The sequence below is a fragment of the Ambystoma mexicanum genome, chromosome 2p (assembly GCF_040938575.1).
Source record: "Ambystoma mexicanum isolate Mex_15411 chromosome 2p, UKY_AmexF1_1, whole genome shotgun sequence".
NCBI classification, from domain to species: Eukaryota; Metazoa; Chordata; class Amphibia; order Caudata; family Ambystomatidae; genus Ambystoma; species Ambystoma mexicanum.
Window position 1 is genome coordinate 817,743,284 of NC_090923.1, and position 18,053 is coordinate 817,761,336.

General features: G+C 46.1%; 1 protein-coding gene across 1 annotated transcript in view; it reads left to right on the forward strand.

Moving 5' to 3' along the window:
- LOC138566826 (SH3KBP1-binding protein 1-like) overlaps positions 1-18,053 on the forward strand; it is a 557,645-nt gene that overhangs the window by 405,381 nt on the left and 134,211 nt on the right. The window contains exon 11 of the mRNA XM_069644508.1: positions 15,475-15,562. Coding sequence (XP_069500609.1) covers positions 15,475-15,562 — 88 coding nt within the window. The remainder of the gene's footprint in view (positions 1-15,474; positions 15,563-18,053) is intronic.

Here is an 18,053-nt window from a genome sequence, read left to right on the forward strand (position 1 = left end):
CTTCAGGTCTCCTCCCATGCATCCCCAGTAGGGGAGCGCATTTCCACCTTCACCCACGCATGGGAGGGGACCACTTCGGACAGATGGTTGCTGTCCACGGTTTCCGGAGGATACTGCATAGAGTTGCTAGGGCGCCCCCAAGACCATCCTCAGCGACAAAGAGTACACTCGCTGGAACATCAAAAGATCCTCCTCGAGGAGATCGCTGTTCTGCTAGCAAAGGACAACATAGAAGTCGTCCCGGTCAACCAGGTAAACAGGGATATTTATTTAACCTACTTCCTTGTGCCAAAAAAAAGTATGTCAAGCCACTAAAATTCTGCATGACTACACTACAAGAGGTAATCCCGCTACTAAAAAGGGGGGGGGATTACATGGCAATATTGGATATGAAAGATGCCTATTTTCATATTTCAATGTTCCCAGCGCACAGAAGATTCTTGCGTTACAAGATGGCCAACCAGCACTACCAATTCAAGGTGCTGCCCTTTGGAATAGCCTTGGCTCCAAGGGTATTCACCAAGGTACTGGCGGTGGTGGCAGCGCACCTACGCAGGGAGGCAATCCCAGTGTACCTTTACTTGGACGACTGGCTCATTACAGGGGAGTCCCCCCTAATTTGCAGACTAAACATCCAAAGAACCATTGACCTCCTCTTCCAATTGGGCTTCTCAACAAGAAAGTCAAGCCTGGTGCCAAGCACCTCAAAACAGTTCCTAGGAGCTGTCCTAAATACCCAAGAGGGGTTGGCCTTTCCATCAGAGGAGAACATTCGAAATTTGTTGGTGCAAATTGCTCAATATCAGGCCGGTCGCCAAATAAGGGTGCGCAAAGCTATGCGTTTGCTAGGCATGATGGCGTCTTGCATTTACCTGGTTCCCCACATGCGCCTGCGACCCACGCAGGAATTGTTGGCGAAACAGTGGTCTCAGGCAAGTGGGTGGGACAATCTAGTGGTCATTTCACCAACACTAGCACAGAGTCTTTGATGGTGGACAAGAGAGAATCTTACCAAGGGGAAACCCTTCTACAATCCAGAGATACAGGCCGTTGTCACAACAGACGCCTCCCTGGCAGGGTGGGGGCGCACTGCCTTCACCACACAGCTCAGGGTATCTGGTCTCACACAGTGGCTCAGAACCACATCAATCTGCTGGAATTTCTGACATTCAAAGTGCTTCGGGCATTCAAACCCCTCCTATCCTACCAGTCGGTGCAGATCCTAACAGACAGCACGGCTGCAGTGTTTTACTTAAACAAACAGGGGGGCACTTGTTCACAAAATCTGTCCAAGCTTGTCCAGCAAATTTTCCAATGTACACTCAAACGGAAGATTTATCTGTCATCCCAACATGTTCCGGGGGAACTCAACTCGCCAGCAGACGCTCTGAGCAGAGATCCCCTCCCAGGCGAACACGAGTGGCGACTACACAAAGAGGTCGTAAGAGACATCTTCTTTCAGTGGGGTTTCCCCACTATAGACCTATTTGCCACAAGTGAAAACAGGCAATGCCCAAACTTCGCATCCAGGTTCCCTCAGCCAGGCTCCAAGGGGAACGCCCTATGGATGAATTGGTCAGGGATATTTGCCTATGCTTTTCTACCAACCCCTCTGATGAGGAAAGTGGTGAACAAGATCCATAGGGAACTGATGACGCTCATCCTAGTTGCTCCTATGTGGGCGAGACAAACCATGGTGTCCACATCTGCGCGAACTGGCGGTGTGCGACCCCATCAAACTCCTGTCCCAGTACAACCTACTCTTCCAGCACGAGGGGCTAACAGTGCATCCTCAGCCCAACTCGATGAACTTGGCAGCATGGCTCCTGAAGTCATAGAGTTCGGACATCTCAATTTACCCCAGAGATGAATGGATATCTTGAAAGAAGCTAGAAAGCTCAACACTAGACACTGTTACTTTCACAAATGGAAGCGTTTTGTTATCTGGTGCCTGTCAAGGAATATGAACCCCTTAGAATGTACTCGATCTCACATTCTAACCTATATGTTCCATTTGTTTGACACAGGGTTGGTATTTACCTCCCTAAAGGTCCATCTGGTGGCCTTGTCAGCTTACACCACCTCACAGAGTAAACTCTTGTGGTGGAAGATGCCCGTTATTAAAACATTCATGGAGGGAGTAAAGAGACTTCACCCCCCAATTTCTAATCCGCCGCCAGGTTGGGATCTTAATATGGTACTTGCTAAACTCACGGGACCCCCCTTTGAGCCAATTCACAAATCTAGTCTAAAACACCTGACTTATAAAACTGCCTTCTTAGTGGCTATCACTTCCATAAGAAGAGTAAGTGAAATTCAAGCTCTGTCAGTGCAGGATCCTTTCTTTTCTATTCATAAGGATAAACTGGTTTTGCGAACCCACCCTAGGTTCTCCCCTAAATTTCATGTAAACCCATCTATTGACCTACCGGCTTTCTTCCAGGAACCCAAAAGCTCGGCTGAGATAAAACTCCACACACTAGATGTGAGGAGAGTGGTCCTCTACTACGTAGACAAGACCAGACCGCTAAGGAAGACTGATCAGTTATTTGTCTCCATCTCCCCAGGCAAAGAAGGTGACCGCATTTCCAAGATTGCTCTCTCTAGGTGGATAGTCAGTTGTATCCAACTGTGCTATTCTCTATCAGATAAAATTGCCTTTTACTGCCAGGGCTCACTCTACAAGAGGCACAGGAGCCACTCTGGCATTCCTTGCAAAGCTTCCAGTAGACCAGCGGTCTTCAAACTTTGTATGCCATGGCCCCCCTGAGCAGAAAAAAAATTGTTCGGGAACCCCCTGCCCCGCCTCTCTGTGTTGGTGTCATTTTTTTCTTTTTTTTATATAGAGGGCTGCAGAATGCGTGGTGCCATAATTATGAAGGAATATGCTGTTGGGGAGACATTCCAAGACACTATGGCAATCACATCCAATCCAAACATAGAAACCGTGCAAGTAAACACAAAATTCTCCAGTAGGGCTTTTATTTTCTCAGAATAAATTCTTATTTGTATATTCCACACAAGGCAATTTGATTTTACAGAGCAAGCACTAATGGGAAGGGTGGGCCTGTCTCTTTGCAGAAAGTGAGTCAATGTGCGGCTTTATTTTTGAGACCGCCACTCTGAGGTTATCCTCCACTTCCAGCCTTGTGCAGTATTTAATTTTCAGTACAGCCAATGCTGAAAGCCTATTTCGCACAAGTAGGAAAACCCAAAGGGTAAGAGAGACTGTATAGCAGACCTTGCCAATGTAGGATACTCCTGGATTACCTTCAGCCAAAAGTCACCCACTGCAATGTTCCTAAATTCAGATTGCAGAATAGTGTCCGACTGAACCTCAATCAGCTCCTCCTGGGCATCAAATGGAAGATGCACCACCTCCTCTGCCAGAAAAGGCTGCATCACCCAGTCATTAATGCCAGCATTTTCTTCAGGGAAGTATTTATCAAAGCTGGACCTTAATGTTTTTAGGTGACTTGTGATTGGTTCTAGGACATGCAGCAGGTTTTACTGTTTCCTCAATTGCTTCTGCAAGCAATGGGAACTGAACTGCTACCCCAGCTCCAATTGTTCGTTTCCAGAGGTCTAGCTTCCTCTTGAAGGCAAATACTTTTTTATTCATTGTAAATGAATTGGCATTGGCTCCTTGCAAAGACATATTGAGGGTATTTAGCTTATCGAAAATATCAGCAAGGTATGCCAAGAGCACAAGCCAGCGGGGATCACACAGATGGTTTGCTTTGCCAGTGTCCACATCCAAAAGGAATTGGCGCACTTTATTTCAGAGTTCAAACACACGTTGCAGCACTCTTCCCCTGGACAGCCATCTGACTTCTGTGTGAAAGAGCAAACCATCATGTTCTGACCCCATTTCTGCACACAGAATTGCAAAGAGACGTGCTCTTGTTGGCTGTGCTGTGATGGCTGTTAGGGAGAATTCTCTCTTTAGGCTGAATTTCCTAACCTAGTGAGTCCCCCAGCAGCTTTGCTGGATTTCTGGAGTTAGTTTTTTTCTCCTGCCAAGAGTGAGACTCTTTTTCTCCCACTCTTGGACATGATTTATGGTGTTCCTTTGACTGTTAATGTGTTTTATGGGCTATGGGGTCCTTTACTCCATAGGGTCGCATGTGTTTTTACTATGTGTGTTACACAGCACCCTCCGTGCAGTGACACAGGGGTGTCATAGTGACACCCCACCATAGAGTCCATACCCTGGGACTGACTACTGTCTCCCAGGGCATGTAAAGTCAACATTGGCTTTACTAGTCCCAAATTATTAACAGAAACCAGTACAAACCATCATATTGTGGACGTACTGGTCGGGGCAATTCGATTGCCCCGGGGTCTGTTAGTCGAGGGGGCACGTCTCTGTCCCCCCTGATCGAGTTTTGGCTGGTGGCAGTGGATACTACTTTTTATATTCGACCGCGAATATATCCCTATGGGATTTTCCCATTGTTCGAGGCTACCAACTTTAATTATTTAATTCCCATAGCCTCAAACATACCGCTGGTTTATTTATTTAATATTAATTCGCCGGTTGGTATTTTTTGCCAGGACTCGGATTCTAAAATGGCATTTGTGTTCTCTTCTGTGACTCCAACCCAAGACGAGCCCTTTGTTCCACTTTTTGGTGGGCTTCCCCACAGAAGCCTCCAAAAGTGGTGCCACTCTGTCTGGGTACCACAGGGGATGTTGGAGGGGGGTTTAGGCACCCTGGACTGAGTTACCTTGGTAACTCAAGTCGCACTCTTGTGTGATTAGCCCAAGTGGTGAGCCGGCCGGCTCACCACTTAGCATGTTTGATTGACAGCTAGGCTGAGTGAATGGGGTGTGCTGCATAAAAGCAGGGCTTTGGGGACTGGAACTTTTAGAAGTTGTCACAGGACCTGAGAATCCGACGAGGGAGAAGCTGAGCCGACCTACCACGACGACACCACCGGTGGAGCCCTGCGGAACCGACACACCACTTCCCGACGACAGATGAGATCTCCCGGCTGGAGAGGCTTCTTCCCCTGAATGGTGGGCACAACCAGTTTACCTTCTTCTCTTCGCACCCCAGACCGGCTTGTGGTCGAATTGCCCGTGCCAAGCACCCCGGCAACCGGATAGCCACTTACCACTGAACCTCGAATCAAAGGACCGCTCCTTTTACCTGAGAAACTCCGCGGCTGGTTTCTTCCCTGGCAGTGCAACGGACTCCTGTCTTCCTCCCCGACGAGATCCTCTCGTCCCCCGGACGAAGCACTGACTTGCATCCGCTGCCAGGAACTGCCGCCCCCGCTGGAGTATTCTCACCACTTTAAGGTACCGTGTCTGCCAGGCCTCCCTTTCTAAAGATTGCTACAAGGTAATAATAATCCCTTAACCTTCTGGACTGGGCTGGCCGCTTTGACCTTCTAACTGGTCCCTTTCTTTGGTCCAACTCCTTTTTGAACCCTTTCAAGACTTTTGTGCACTGCAACCATGTGACCTTGGACACATTTTGTTTGATCCTCTTAAAGTGGATCCCGCCTATTGAACTCTAACTTCACGCTTTTACTTTGCCTTCCTCTCTTGTTGTGTTCTTGTAAAAGTGTTGGGACCTGTTTCAAATTATTCTCTGCTTTTCTCTCCCTTTTAAAACAAATTATTAGAGTGCCATCTGCGTTAAGCGCTCACCGCTGTCTGAAAATAAGTGGGGCTTTACTTAAGACTTGTCTAATATTCTTCTAAGGGAGTGTATATCTTTTAGTGACCGTGTTTTTGAATTGCTTACTATTAGTGCCTGTGTGTTTTTCTAGATGTGTTTTTAAATAAATATGATATCTCTTTTACACCAAGCTCTGGTCAGTGTTTACTTGTTCTACTATGTTCTTTTGACCTATTGTGAATACTCTGTATACTGCCTAACTCTTCTTGAGGGAAGTCTGACTGCTCAGCCACAGCTACCAAGTGAATCTGTGTGGTACAGACTGCTACCAAGTGGGTTTACTGCCAAACACCTGTAGTCTTAAATCTTTTGCAGTGGTCCCAGAGGGAACTGCACAGGTTTCTGCCTAACAATGGCATTAACTATTTTTACTGCTGAACTGAATACATCAGAAAGTTCATTTTCCATATTCCGAGCAGCAAGCGCTTCACAGTGTGTCCATGCAATATGTGGAGCGACTGCCAACACTTTGGCCTTCAACCCCGATCTATCTCCACACATTGAAGGGGCACCATCTGTGCAGATTCCTACGCAGGCTTCCCATCTCAAACAGTGGCTGCTCATAAAATCATTTAAAATGTCACAGTTCTGATGCTGTTGCCCTGGTTTTAATGGCCTTACAAAACGAAAAGTCTTCCAATATTGTGGTTGCCCCAAAGTACCTTACATAGTCTATTAAATGAGCCTCTCTGGATATATCGGTTGCCTCATCCAACTGTAAGACAAAGAGACTCGTTTGCAGCTGTGTGATTAACTGAGCAGTGATATTTTCTGCCATCTCAGACACATGTCGGCTGATGGTGGTGTCTGACAGAGGAATAATTTTTAGCTTGTCCGCTACACTTTCGTTGCCCATTCTCCTGCACATTGCGATGGCTGCTGGTAGAACGACTTTCTCAGCATCAGTGAACGTTTGTTTTATTTTTGGCAAGGAGGTAGGCAACATCATAAGATGCCTTCAGTGCACTGGCTGGAGTAGAAGCAATATTTTGCGCTGTACTTTTCTGCTGACTGATGACTTGTAACTTGCGAGCAAAGTAGTCTCTGCTCTTGCCAATGAGATCCCCATGTTTTGTTTCCAAGTGGCGTCTTAATTTGGCTGGTTTCATGCTCTCATTGGCTAAAGTTACTCCACACACCCCACACTGAGGCCTCGTTTCACCTCCGATCACAACGGAAGTAAATCCAAGGTCTAAATATGTGCCTTCATACTTCCTGGCTTTTGCAGGTTTTTTTCCTGTGTCAATGTCTTCGTCTGCCTTCCTTTTCACATTACCGTTTTTGGGCATAAAGAAGTGCTCCATTTCAAAAGGGGTTCCTCATCTATGGAAAAATGTAAACTCCCATATTAATGCCTTTTCATATGCTTTGTTGATGACTTCATTTACGTACCGAATGAGGTACAGTAGGATTTGAAAACGATAATACAAAAATGCAAAACATGTAGCTGTGACAAAATCACACATGCACCAGAAGGCTTTTGAGCAAAAATTAGGGGTTGAAAAAAAACATGGTCCTCCAATAGTGCACCATATGTGTTGTGGTGTTCTACATGTCCTATGGGTCCCGACTTGAAGATCTGGTTAGTTTGCAGAATCCAAAGAAAGGTAAGGGACATTGCTAACTGCTTGTGCTAGCCACAAACCATTGGGGCATTATGTGGTGGTCCTCTAAGAAAGTAATTCTACCTTTGCCTCCAATAAGCCTTCAGACAACCATAGCCGCTTCACCCATCCCTTTCAGTTCACTATTCACTTGTACAGAGACCTCATTTCTCCCCCGCTTAGAGTGGAACCAGTCTGCGGCATACAGCTTGTAATGCAAAGCGCACATATTGAGCAGCATCACAAAAAAACAAAGGACTGAATACATTACTGAGCTAAATGAATTCTGACTGGCAACATTGGGGCAGTTGCTCCCCTTCCCCGAAGACTCGGTGAAGGCCCCTTTCATGTGAAAAGTTTGAAATGCCCTGGCGCCTCTAATGTGAAAAAGATGAAATGCCCTGGCACCTTCCCTGGCCACTGGTGCTGCAGGAGACATGAAGACCATGGGGTCTTTGTTCTATTCACTTGTACGGAGTCCCCACAGACCTCTTTTCTCCCCCCCACCCATTAGAGTGGAACCAGTCAGCGGTATACAGCTTGTAATGCAAATAGTTTGAGTTCACCAGAGGGGTTGGTCTAATGCAATAGGTAGGCCAAAGTCAATGGGCAAGTGTCTTGTATAGGTAAAAACGGTTCTGGTGGATAAATGGAAAAGTCTTTGCCCCGGTTCTCGGAAGTAGTTCTGAGAAAAAAGAGATACATGTCGGGTCACAAGCTGACTAGGCCTGCAAGTTGCCAAAGTTCCACGAAGTTTCGCAGTGAGAGGTAAGTTCTCTCGGTCAGGTTTTCACAGTACCTTATATTGAAGAAAAAGATGCAGCTGAAGACTTCTGTTCCTGGCAGTTCCTGGCAGTTCCTGCAGATCTCGCTGTTCCTGAGCCTCAGTCATGGGGACAAGAGGGAGGACGTCTGGGGACTCCTGCACTGCGCGAGGACTGGTCACAAAGCTGGCAATTCTTCAATTCCGGTAGCTGTCTTAAAGCACACAAACTGGTGTTGTCCTCCCTGGCTATTCGGTTTCCTGCAGCACGCTGAGGAAAATACAACCAGCTCCGAGGATGGTGTCCAGGTGGCTTACGAGTTGATTGGTCCTACCAACTCAAAGGACGAAGTCATCCTTGAAGGGCTTCTCTGTCGAGATGAATGTGGTGATTCGGACCTGCAGCAGGGATCAACCGGGCAAACCAACGGTCCAGTAGTTGCAGCATCCGTCCTCTTCAAGCTCGTCTTCGGTTCTTTCATTCCAGTGGTCGACTCTGCCTTCCAATCCAAGGTACTCGCCTTTTAAACAGTTTTCTCCCATTCATTCCAGCCTAGCTGCCACTCACCCAGCAGGGTGGGTGCCCTTGCCGGACAGTCAGCCAGCCAATCACGCCAGAGTGCTTTTGGGTCTCCCAGGAGACTAAGCACAGGGAGTTTCAGGCACCTCCCTCACTTCCTGCCCACCCCAGACACCCAGGCGCCAGAGTCAGTAGTCAGTCCTGAAGCCTGCCAAAGGCATAGAAACAAAGGGACCAAACCTAGTTTGGTGCGCAGAGACAAACTCTAGAAGGACCTTTCCAAAAAGAAACAGTGAAAAAAGAAGACCGGGACCCGTTTAAACAAAGGAGGCTCAGATGCCATCTTGAAAAACATGGCTCCCGCGATTTAACGCCACCAGTGTTTCTCGGTCTGGAAAAATCATGGTAATTCGTTGTAAAACCACTGCCACCAGCCATTTCGATAGGAAAGGGTAGCATTTGACTGCTACATGAGTTTCTAGACACAGGGGATGCTAGGTAACCCCTCCAGCACTATTGTAAGATGTTATGTGCTGGGTCTAGGAATTAAAAGACTAGTAAAGTCAATTTAACTTTACATTCTTTGGGAAACAGTAGTTTATCCCAGAGAATGTATTTAAACCTTGGGACAGCCTAGAAAGGCTTCCCTGTGTTACTGCACTGAGGGTGCTGTGTAACACACATTAAAAGATGATGCCTATGGAGTCGTCTAAAACGCCATAATCAAAGAACACAAGAGTAAAACAAACATCAAAATACAAGAGTCCTCAAAATCCAGCAAAGTTGCTGGGGGTCTCTAAGGTGAAGGGAATAAGCACATTTATGAGAATTCTTCCTAACAACCAGGCGTCCAGTCAATAAGATGTGTGGAAGGAGGGAGAGAAGGAAGAGCAGAGAGCTAGGTTATCCGGGTGGGGGTGAGAGAGAAGGAAGAGAAGAAGGTCTTGAGGAGTTTCCGAAACTTGAGAATTTCAGGCTCAAGGCGTAAGGTGGCAGGGTGGCTGTTCCCGAGGGAGGCACCTGCTGAGGAAAGGGATCTCCCTCCAAATCTCTGCTTGGAGAACCGGCTCACTTGCAGAAGGTTGGAGGTAGATGAGCGCAGGGCTCGCGAGGGACATTATTTAGGAAGGCAGCATTGAAGGTAAGTAGGTCCCAGGCCCCAGGAAGCCTTATGGACACTGCAGAGGGCCTTAAATTTGATCCTTGCAGCCACAGGGAGCCAGTGAAGGGATTTCAGCGCTGGAGAGATGCGGTCCCTGGGCTTGAGGCCAAGGATAAGTCTTGCGGTTTCAGTTCTGGATGAGTTGCAGAGGGTGCAGGGCGGAAGCAGGGAGGTTGAGGAAGAGGCTGTTGCAGTAGTCCAGCCTGGAGAGAACTAGGGCTCTGGAGACAGTGAGGCGCTGAGGGAAAGGTAGAATGCCTCTAAGGAGGTGTAGTTGATATTTGGACTTTTTTGAAACATCAGAAATGTGAGAGGAGAAGGAGAGAATAGTCAAAGATGACCCCAAGGTTTTTGGCCTCCCAGGTGGGGGTAGGCACAGGGCCAAGGGAGGCCGGCCAGAGTGAGAGGGGGAAAGTGGGAGCAGGTGTCCCAATGCAAACAATCTCAGTTTTACTGCCTTTGAGACAAAGGTGGTTTGAAGCACACCATGCCTGAATAGCGGACAGTCAGGTATGAGTGAGGAGGAGGAGGCGGCTGAGGGTAACCTGAAGGATAGTTGTGTGTTATCCGCATAACACTGGAAATTAGAGGTGAAAGTGACAATCACACGTGCCAGGGCAGCCATGTAGATGTTGAAGAACCAGGGGGATAGGCTAGAACCCTGGGGAACGAAGCAGGTTGAGAGGGTGATGGTTCAGAGAAAGGCACCAAGTTCGACCTGGGATGGGTGGTCTTAGAGAAAAGAGGTTAACCAAGCCAGAGCCTGACCTCTGATTCACAAGGTGTCACAAAGCCGTGAGATCAGGATGTTGTGGTGAACTGTGTCAAAGGCGAGGAGATATCAAGGAGAATAATGACAGAGGGAGTGTTGGTGTCAAGATTTGAGAGCAGGTCTTCACGGGTGTTCAGAAGAGCAGTTTCCGTGCCTCTGGATGCTCTAAAGCCAGACTGATGGTCGTGGAAACAACTGTTTGATTCTGTGTGGAGGTTTAGCTGAGAGATGGCCAGCTTCTCAAGCAGTTTGCTCAGGAAAGGAGTGATAGAGATCGGGCAGTAGTTTGACAGAATGGAAGGGTCAGCCGAAGGCTTCTTGAGAAGTGTGCACAAGGGAGTGCTTGAGAGCAGTTGGGAAAAATCCTGTGGAGAAGGAGAGGTTGCAGAGGTCGGCCAAGGCTGGTGCGAGGGAGTCAATGTTGTCCTTGATGGTTTTGGAGGGGCAGGGGTCAACTTGCTTGGATGAGGCCTTCATAGACCGGACTTGTCTGGTGACCTCATCAGGTGTGACTCCCTGTTGAGCTTTTGCCGTAACAAAATTGTGGGCCCCTTGCAATATGATTGCGTCGTCAAGTCTTGGGCCCGACGGATTTGCCCCAGTTATGCCTAATAGTACCCCACTCAGTATGTGGTCCTCATTCCCCTCCTTTTCGGCGGAAGATATAAATAGGGCAGCCCTTATGCTTAAATCTACCTCGGATTCTGTCCCTTCAGCTGTGTGCAAGGGCATTATGCCAACTATTGCCCATTGGCTGGCTCAGGCCATCAATCATCCCTGCCAGTCAGGGCTTATTCCTTTACATCTGAAAGATGCACTGACAATTCCTCTCTTAAAATGACATTCACTGGATTCTTCCTGACCTGCTAATTTTCGTCCAATTTCTTAACTACCCTTGTTTATGATGTTATTGGAGTCTCTTATCTCTCCACTTCTTCGTTCCTTTCTGGAATCATCTAGTTTCTTTGATCCCTTCCTGTCTGGTTTCTGCCCTGGCCGGGGCACAGAGAGATTGCTTGTATGTTATGGATGACTTTGCGCTTCTCTCTGATCAGGGTGGAGTGGGAGCTCTGATTTTATTAGATCTATCGGCTGCTTTCGACACTGTCTACCACTCCATCCTGCTTGCTCGCCTTGCCGGGGCGCAGATAACTGGAAAGGTATTATCCCGGTTTGAAGCTTTTCTGGGTGATTGTGCACACATTCTTTCTACCCATCCCCGCTTACCCTTTTGTTTTGTTTCTGTCTCTCTGTCTTGTGGGGTCCCCCAGGGATCGGCCTTATCCCCCACCTTGTTCATTGTTTACATCCAGCATCATCTGGTTGAGCTCATCCACTCTCACAGCCTCCGATGCTACTCCTATTCTGATGATATCCGGATTATTCTGCGGCTTGACCTATCTCAACCTGGTCCAGGGTCTCAGCTACGGAGGTGCTTGGAGGACGTGGGCTCTTGGATGGGCTCTAATTGGCTTAAATTTAACGGGGACAAGACTGAGGTCCTGGTACCCCTGCCTCCCCCAACCCCCCTTCTGCTTCTTCTCTTTGGACTCCCTCTTTTTGGCCTTCTTCTCTTGGGTGCTTTCCAATTCTGGTTTCTGTGGTGAAGGATCTGGGAGTCAAACTTGGCTGCTGTATGTCACTACAAGATTAGTATTCTGCGTAGGGTATTGGGCGTTCTACCAGCACAGTTTGATGCTCCAGTGGTTGCTGCACTAGTGCTTCGTGTACTAGACTATTATAATCCTTGGATTTGGCCCAGCCACTCTACTTAGTTCGCCTCAAAGTGTTCCATAATGCGGCAGCCAGGCTGTTGGTTTACACTCCTTACTGTATGCCGGTTCCTCCTGCCTTACAGCATTTGCACTGACTCACTTTCGCCCAGAGGGTCCAGTTTAAATCCATGTGCATTGTGCAGCTGGCCTTTTATGGCATAGGGGCCAAGCATTTGCAGTGCAAATTTCACCCTTACATTCCCAATCGTCCACTTCGCTCTTCAGTCTTGCACTATTTTAGTTCCTGTGGTGCAGCTCTGTCGGGTTGGTGGACATGCCTTCTATGTTGCTGCTGCAAGGTGTTGGAACTCGTTTCCATTTAATCTTTTGGCAACAGCTGACCATCTGTCTTTCTGTCTTCTCTTTGAAGACCTTCCTTTTTGCCTGATGCATTTCAGTGGTGACTTGACTTGTCTGACTGTATTCAGCTTAGCGCCAAGATGCCTTTAGGTGGATGTGCGCTTTATACGTTCACAAATACATAAAATAAAGAGGGTTAGACGCCCTCTCTTGGGAGATAAATGAGTTGTTGCTCATAGAGGCATTAGAGAGGGCAGGGTTTTTACTTGCGGTTCTTTACTGTTCCGAAGAACAACAAGGCTGACCTCTGGACGGTACTAGACTTTTCCCCCTTCAATCAGGTCTTACCTTCATGGACTCAGTATGCCCCAAGTGTCTTCACCAAGAACATGGTGATGGAGGCAGAATTCGTACACCTCAGGCATTCACCTGTATCCATTACTTGGATGACTGGCAGGCGAGAGCACAGTCTCCAGTCTAAGCTTCTTCTCCACCTGCAGTTCCTTCTCGACCTGATGTATTCACTTAGGCCTGTCAGTCCGTATAAAGAAATCCACGCTCATTACCACAGAGATGAGATGAAATGAGAATGAGGGTAGATCTATTTGTGATGGAAGTAAACAAGTGTCATCATTGCGCCTCATGGAAGGGAAAAGGGAAACATTCACTGGGAGATGCATTGTAGATCTTGTGGGACAACCTGTTTGCCTATGTGTTTCCCCCTCCCCCTCTCCCTCTGATTCTGAAAGTCTTGCTGAAGTTCAGAACCTGCAGTCATTGCTAAATTCTCCTAAAAGCATCCTATTGACTGCATAGGCATTTGTTCTCAGACCTACTGACTCTGGCAAGTGGACCACCCCCCTTCCTGACCTGCTTGGCCAACAGAAGGTAAAGGTGTAATACACCTTTGCCTACAATCACTTACCTTGAGGCTCTGGCACCTGAACAAAAATAGATCTGGGGTCACTTGGGTTTGTCTGACAATAACCTTGAGTTAATGGGGGCATCCCGGAAACCATCTATACTTTCCCAGTACAAAGGAAATTGGCTTAATTTTTACCATTGGATGCTGGGAAAGTCAAGGGATCCCCTACTGGCATTCATAGATGACATCTTTTCTTCTCGACTAATCTTGTTCATTCGGGGAGTCAAATATCGTACAGAATGTTTCTGGTGGCTATGGGGGCATACCTCTCAAATAAATACAGGCTAGTCTCCTTTACCAATCCAGTAATCAAACAGCACTTCATGGGATTTGTCTATATGTTCCCTCCAACACGACATAGTATTGCGAACTGGGATCTGATTATACTCTTTGCCGCTTCTTGCACACAAGCAGTTTGAGCCAGACCTATGCCTGTTGACATGGACAACGACTTTTCTGATGGCAATTACCTCAGCCTGTTGTATCAGCAAACTGTTGGATTTATCTGTCGAGATGCCCTACCTCTCCTTTCACAGAGACAAAGTGGTCTTACAGACCAACCCATTGATTTTATCAAAATTGGTCTCAGGCTTCCACATAAACCAGGACATTTGTCTATCTGTATTTTTTCCAGAACACAAAAAGAAGCCAATCAAATACTCCCTTGTTTGGATGTTCAAAGGGCCTTGAGGTTTTATCTCAAGAGGACTAAGCGTTTTAAGTCCTCTGACAGACTGTTTATCACCTTTGGTAGGGTGCAGCCAAGCATATAAGTGGCTGAAGCCACCATACAGAGGTGGATAGATCATGCCAATTGATGAGGGCAAAGATCACGTTGGTAGCCTTCCAGCATCATGGCCCCCGAGAGGCCATATGCAAAGCTTCAGCATGGGCCTCCCCTTCAGCTTTCTGTAAACATTATGCACTGGACTCCAGATCCGGGGCTGATGCCCAATTTTTAGCAAGCAGGACTACAGTGTTTCTCTGCAACTGTGTAAATTCCCTCCTTTTTGCGTTATAGTGGTTTTTTATGCTCTCCCATAAGTATGGAAGAAAAGGATCAGGATGTAGGGATAAGTAAAAGTTGCTTACCTTAGTGATTACTAGTCCAATGTCCCCTATCCTCCATACTTCCACCCTCCATCTCCCTAAAACTAGTTGGATAGGTCTTCCAGGCCGTTTAGACGGTTCAGGGACTGAGGGGATGGAGCGTGGGAGGTAGGGAATAGGGCGTGGTTTCACTACACACACGGCAGGCTCCCACTTTCTTTTTATTCTTAAAGTGGAAGCTTACTTACACTCGCTATGGCTCAGTTCCCCATAAGTATGGAGCAAAGGAGGGGACATTGGATTAGGGGGGGTACAGTAGTCATCATGGTATGTAACTTTTCCTTTTTGAAAAATGTGAGGAGTGAGACCTGCATAGCGTAAATCAACTCCTTTTCAGCTCATGTGCCGTGTACACACTTTTGATGACACATATGTGGGTGCTATGTGCAGGACCTGTTGTGTTTTTAATCATTTTATGTATCTCAAAAAGACAGGTCTGTTTTTTTTTCTGCATGCAGAAGTGGGGCCAGATGTTGGGATTCTTGCGGGAGTGGTGTGTATGGCTGTTGGGAATACAGTCAGTCAATCATTGACATGACTCAGTTGTGCCCTCTGCAGACGAGTCACAATTGTAATATGATGCAGAGATTTTAAAAGTATACAGTGAATAGTAGCATGTAACAGAGTGTGTCATGGCAACCTTGCATGCTGTATGATGATTTGAACTGCAGCAAAAGAATGCACTACATTTGTGTTCTTGTAAATGATGCATCAATTGGGCATAAGTTAAGAGAGCTGTTGCCCTATGTGGAAATTGTTTGACTTATTTGGATAATTTAACTGTTTTACAGATTCAGTGTATTGACATTCTTTATAGAGTTTGACATTATGTTGTTTGGTCCTATTTTAAGATCCAAGATGTAGTGCCGATCAACAGCTACGACACTGCAGGGTCCTTTCTGCTTCTAGGCTGCAATAATGGATCTATCTACTATGTAGGTAAGTACAGCATGCTGGGCCAGAGCATTCTTATTCTAGCTTTTGTTACAGAACAGGTGTAATTTTTTTTACTGTGTGTGGTGAAATACAAAAGTGTTTCTCTTTGGAGAGGAAGTAGACCTTGTGTTCGTTGGGGAAAGTGCTGTTACTCTAGCTCGTTGTAGCCTTCTGGAAGACTCCCCAAGCTTCAATCGTTTTCTCCACGTTCCAGCTAGTTTATCTGCAAAATCCACATGACGTCCCAGTCCTGATCAGGGAGACATGGGAAGACCAAGAAAATTGCAGCTCAAATCTGTCTTGAGTTTGTACATAACACCCAGGAAATAGTTTGGCTAATTGGAACCATTGTGAAAGAGAAACCTGAAAAGGGCACACGAAAACCAAACACCTACATAATAACACCCCCCCTAGAGACATTCAGGACTGGTTCTGTAACTCACCAATGATAATTTGTTACTAGCCTTTTGACATAGAGCATAAGGTGTTAACTAAAATTGTGGGTAACTTGAATTATGGAGTGTATCAGCATGATTGCAGGAAACCAAATTAATATATTATGTAAACTTTTTTAAAGGTCTGGACGAATATTCAGACCATTGATAATGTATCCAATAGAAAGGAAGATCTGGGAGGCTCCTCAGAGGAAAGGTACACCAATAAATCCAAAGGGCAAAAGGAAAACGGTTTCTTCTAGAATTCCAAGGTTCTTTTCAGATGGCACTAGCAGAGTAAACCGGATAAGAACACCTTTTGTGGGAGGTTGTAAGAGAAAGGGCGTATTGGCTTCCTAGAGCCCACTGAGCTGATATTCAGTTAGAAGTCAGGAAGATGTTCAGGGTGAAAGTGATAGAAGGATCTTTAGAAGGATCTTTTAGTGAGTGGGCATCCACAGTCTTTGGGTCTGTATTCATTTTTGGATAGAAACGCTATATCTAAATTTGACACTTTCCCAATGGTCTATATCAGTGAGTTAACTGAGTGACTGGCACAGTCCAAATGTATCACCAACTTGGCCCAAATCCCAGATCGGCATTATGCAATATCTACTTGTGAAAAATTGACATATCTTACCCTATTAATATATTTTAAATGTGTCAATTTGGACAAAGTAAATCTGATTCTAGCTGAGGCCAAATCGTGAGGATTGGTAGTTGTCGGTTCAGTTGGGGCATTGATGCTTTTGGACCTATTGGCAGTTTTAGACACAGTCGGCCATGCTGTCCATACAGGGTACCTCTACAGTATGGGTTTACAGGGAGCTATTTTTTTACTGGCTCATTCACTTTTACCTAGACACACAGATGCTAGGACTGAACGCATTCAAATATAAGTGATGACATCCAGAGTTGGGTTCCAGAGGGATCTGCATTATTTCCAATCCTCTTAAGCATCTGGCAGATAGTATGGAACTCATTTCTATCCACATGCAGCTAAGACCCACATTCTTCTCTCTATGGACAGGAACCAAAAGGCCATGAAACACAAATTGAAAGTTGTGTGACAGCCTTAAGTAAATTGATTGGCTTCAAACTGTCTTAAATTTAATGCATTGAAGACCAAGATGCTGTTATATGGTGCTACTTCGAAACACTGGTCTTGGGCCTTCGGCTCTGGCCGTTTGCCTACAGCCGATGGAACAGGGCAATATCCTCTGTTTTTTGTTTGACAATCATTTCATTGTTACTCCTCAGATAAACAAAATCCAGCAGATCTGTTTCTCGCAGTTAAAACATACTGCCCCGTTTTTTCTTTCACTCTGTTTTGCTATAGTTAATGCTTAATTCGGTAAATGCTTTCCTTCCTTCACAGCTAGACTTGCTATATGGATTATGCCGGTATACTGCAATATTTTACTAATCATCTGCAGTCCATACTTAACAATAGCATAGCTACTTGTGTCCTCCTTAAACTGCCAAGTAATACCCATCAGTTTCACTGGCATCCGTTAAAAAGATAAACAAAAGACTCAGTCATATGTCTAGAACAGTGTGTTAGGAAAGATGTTCTATTTGCCACTTTCTCTGCGTAGTTTTTGATGGAACACCATTCTTTTTTTTGTTTTTTGTTTTTTTTTACTGGTTATTGATTTCTGCAAAATAAACATTACAGCAAACTTCGCACTCCCTCTTCCCCTCAACACATCTCCCACTGTCCCCCTGTAAAGAAGGCATGGTATCAACAGTAAGACGGACACACGTGACCACAGTTCAAGGGTGTTTATTGAACTTCAATATAGGGTTAAAAAAATGCCTATCTAATCCTAAATCTACTGTTGGGAGCAAGCTACGACCATCAAATAATAACGCAGTCCTAGTGGTGTCTTGGTAAATTAAAGGGGCCTATCTAATAAACCTATTGCCAATCCTTACCTCTAAATACAAATGGTGTGGGAATCAATGTTACATATAAGAAAGAAGTATTCAAGAAATGATATGTCAAGATGTTCAGGCCATTGGCCTCCCTTCCCCATGTTTTCAGCACAGGATAAGGC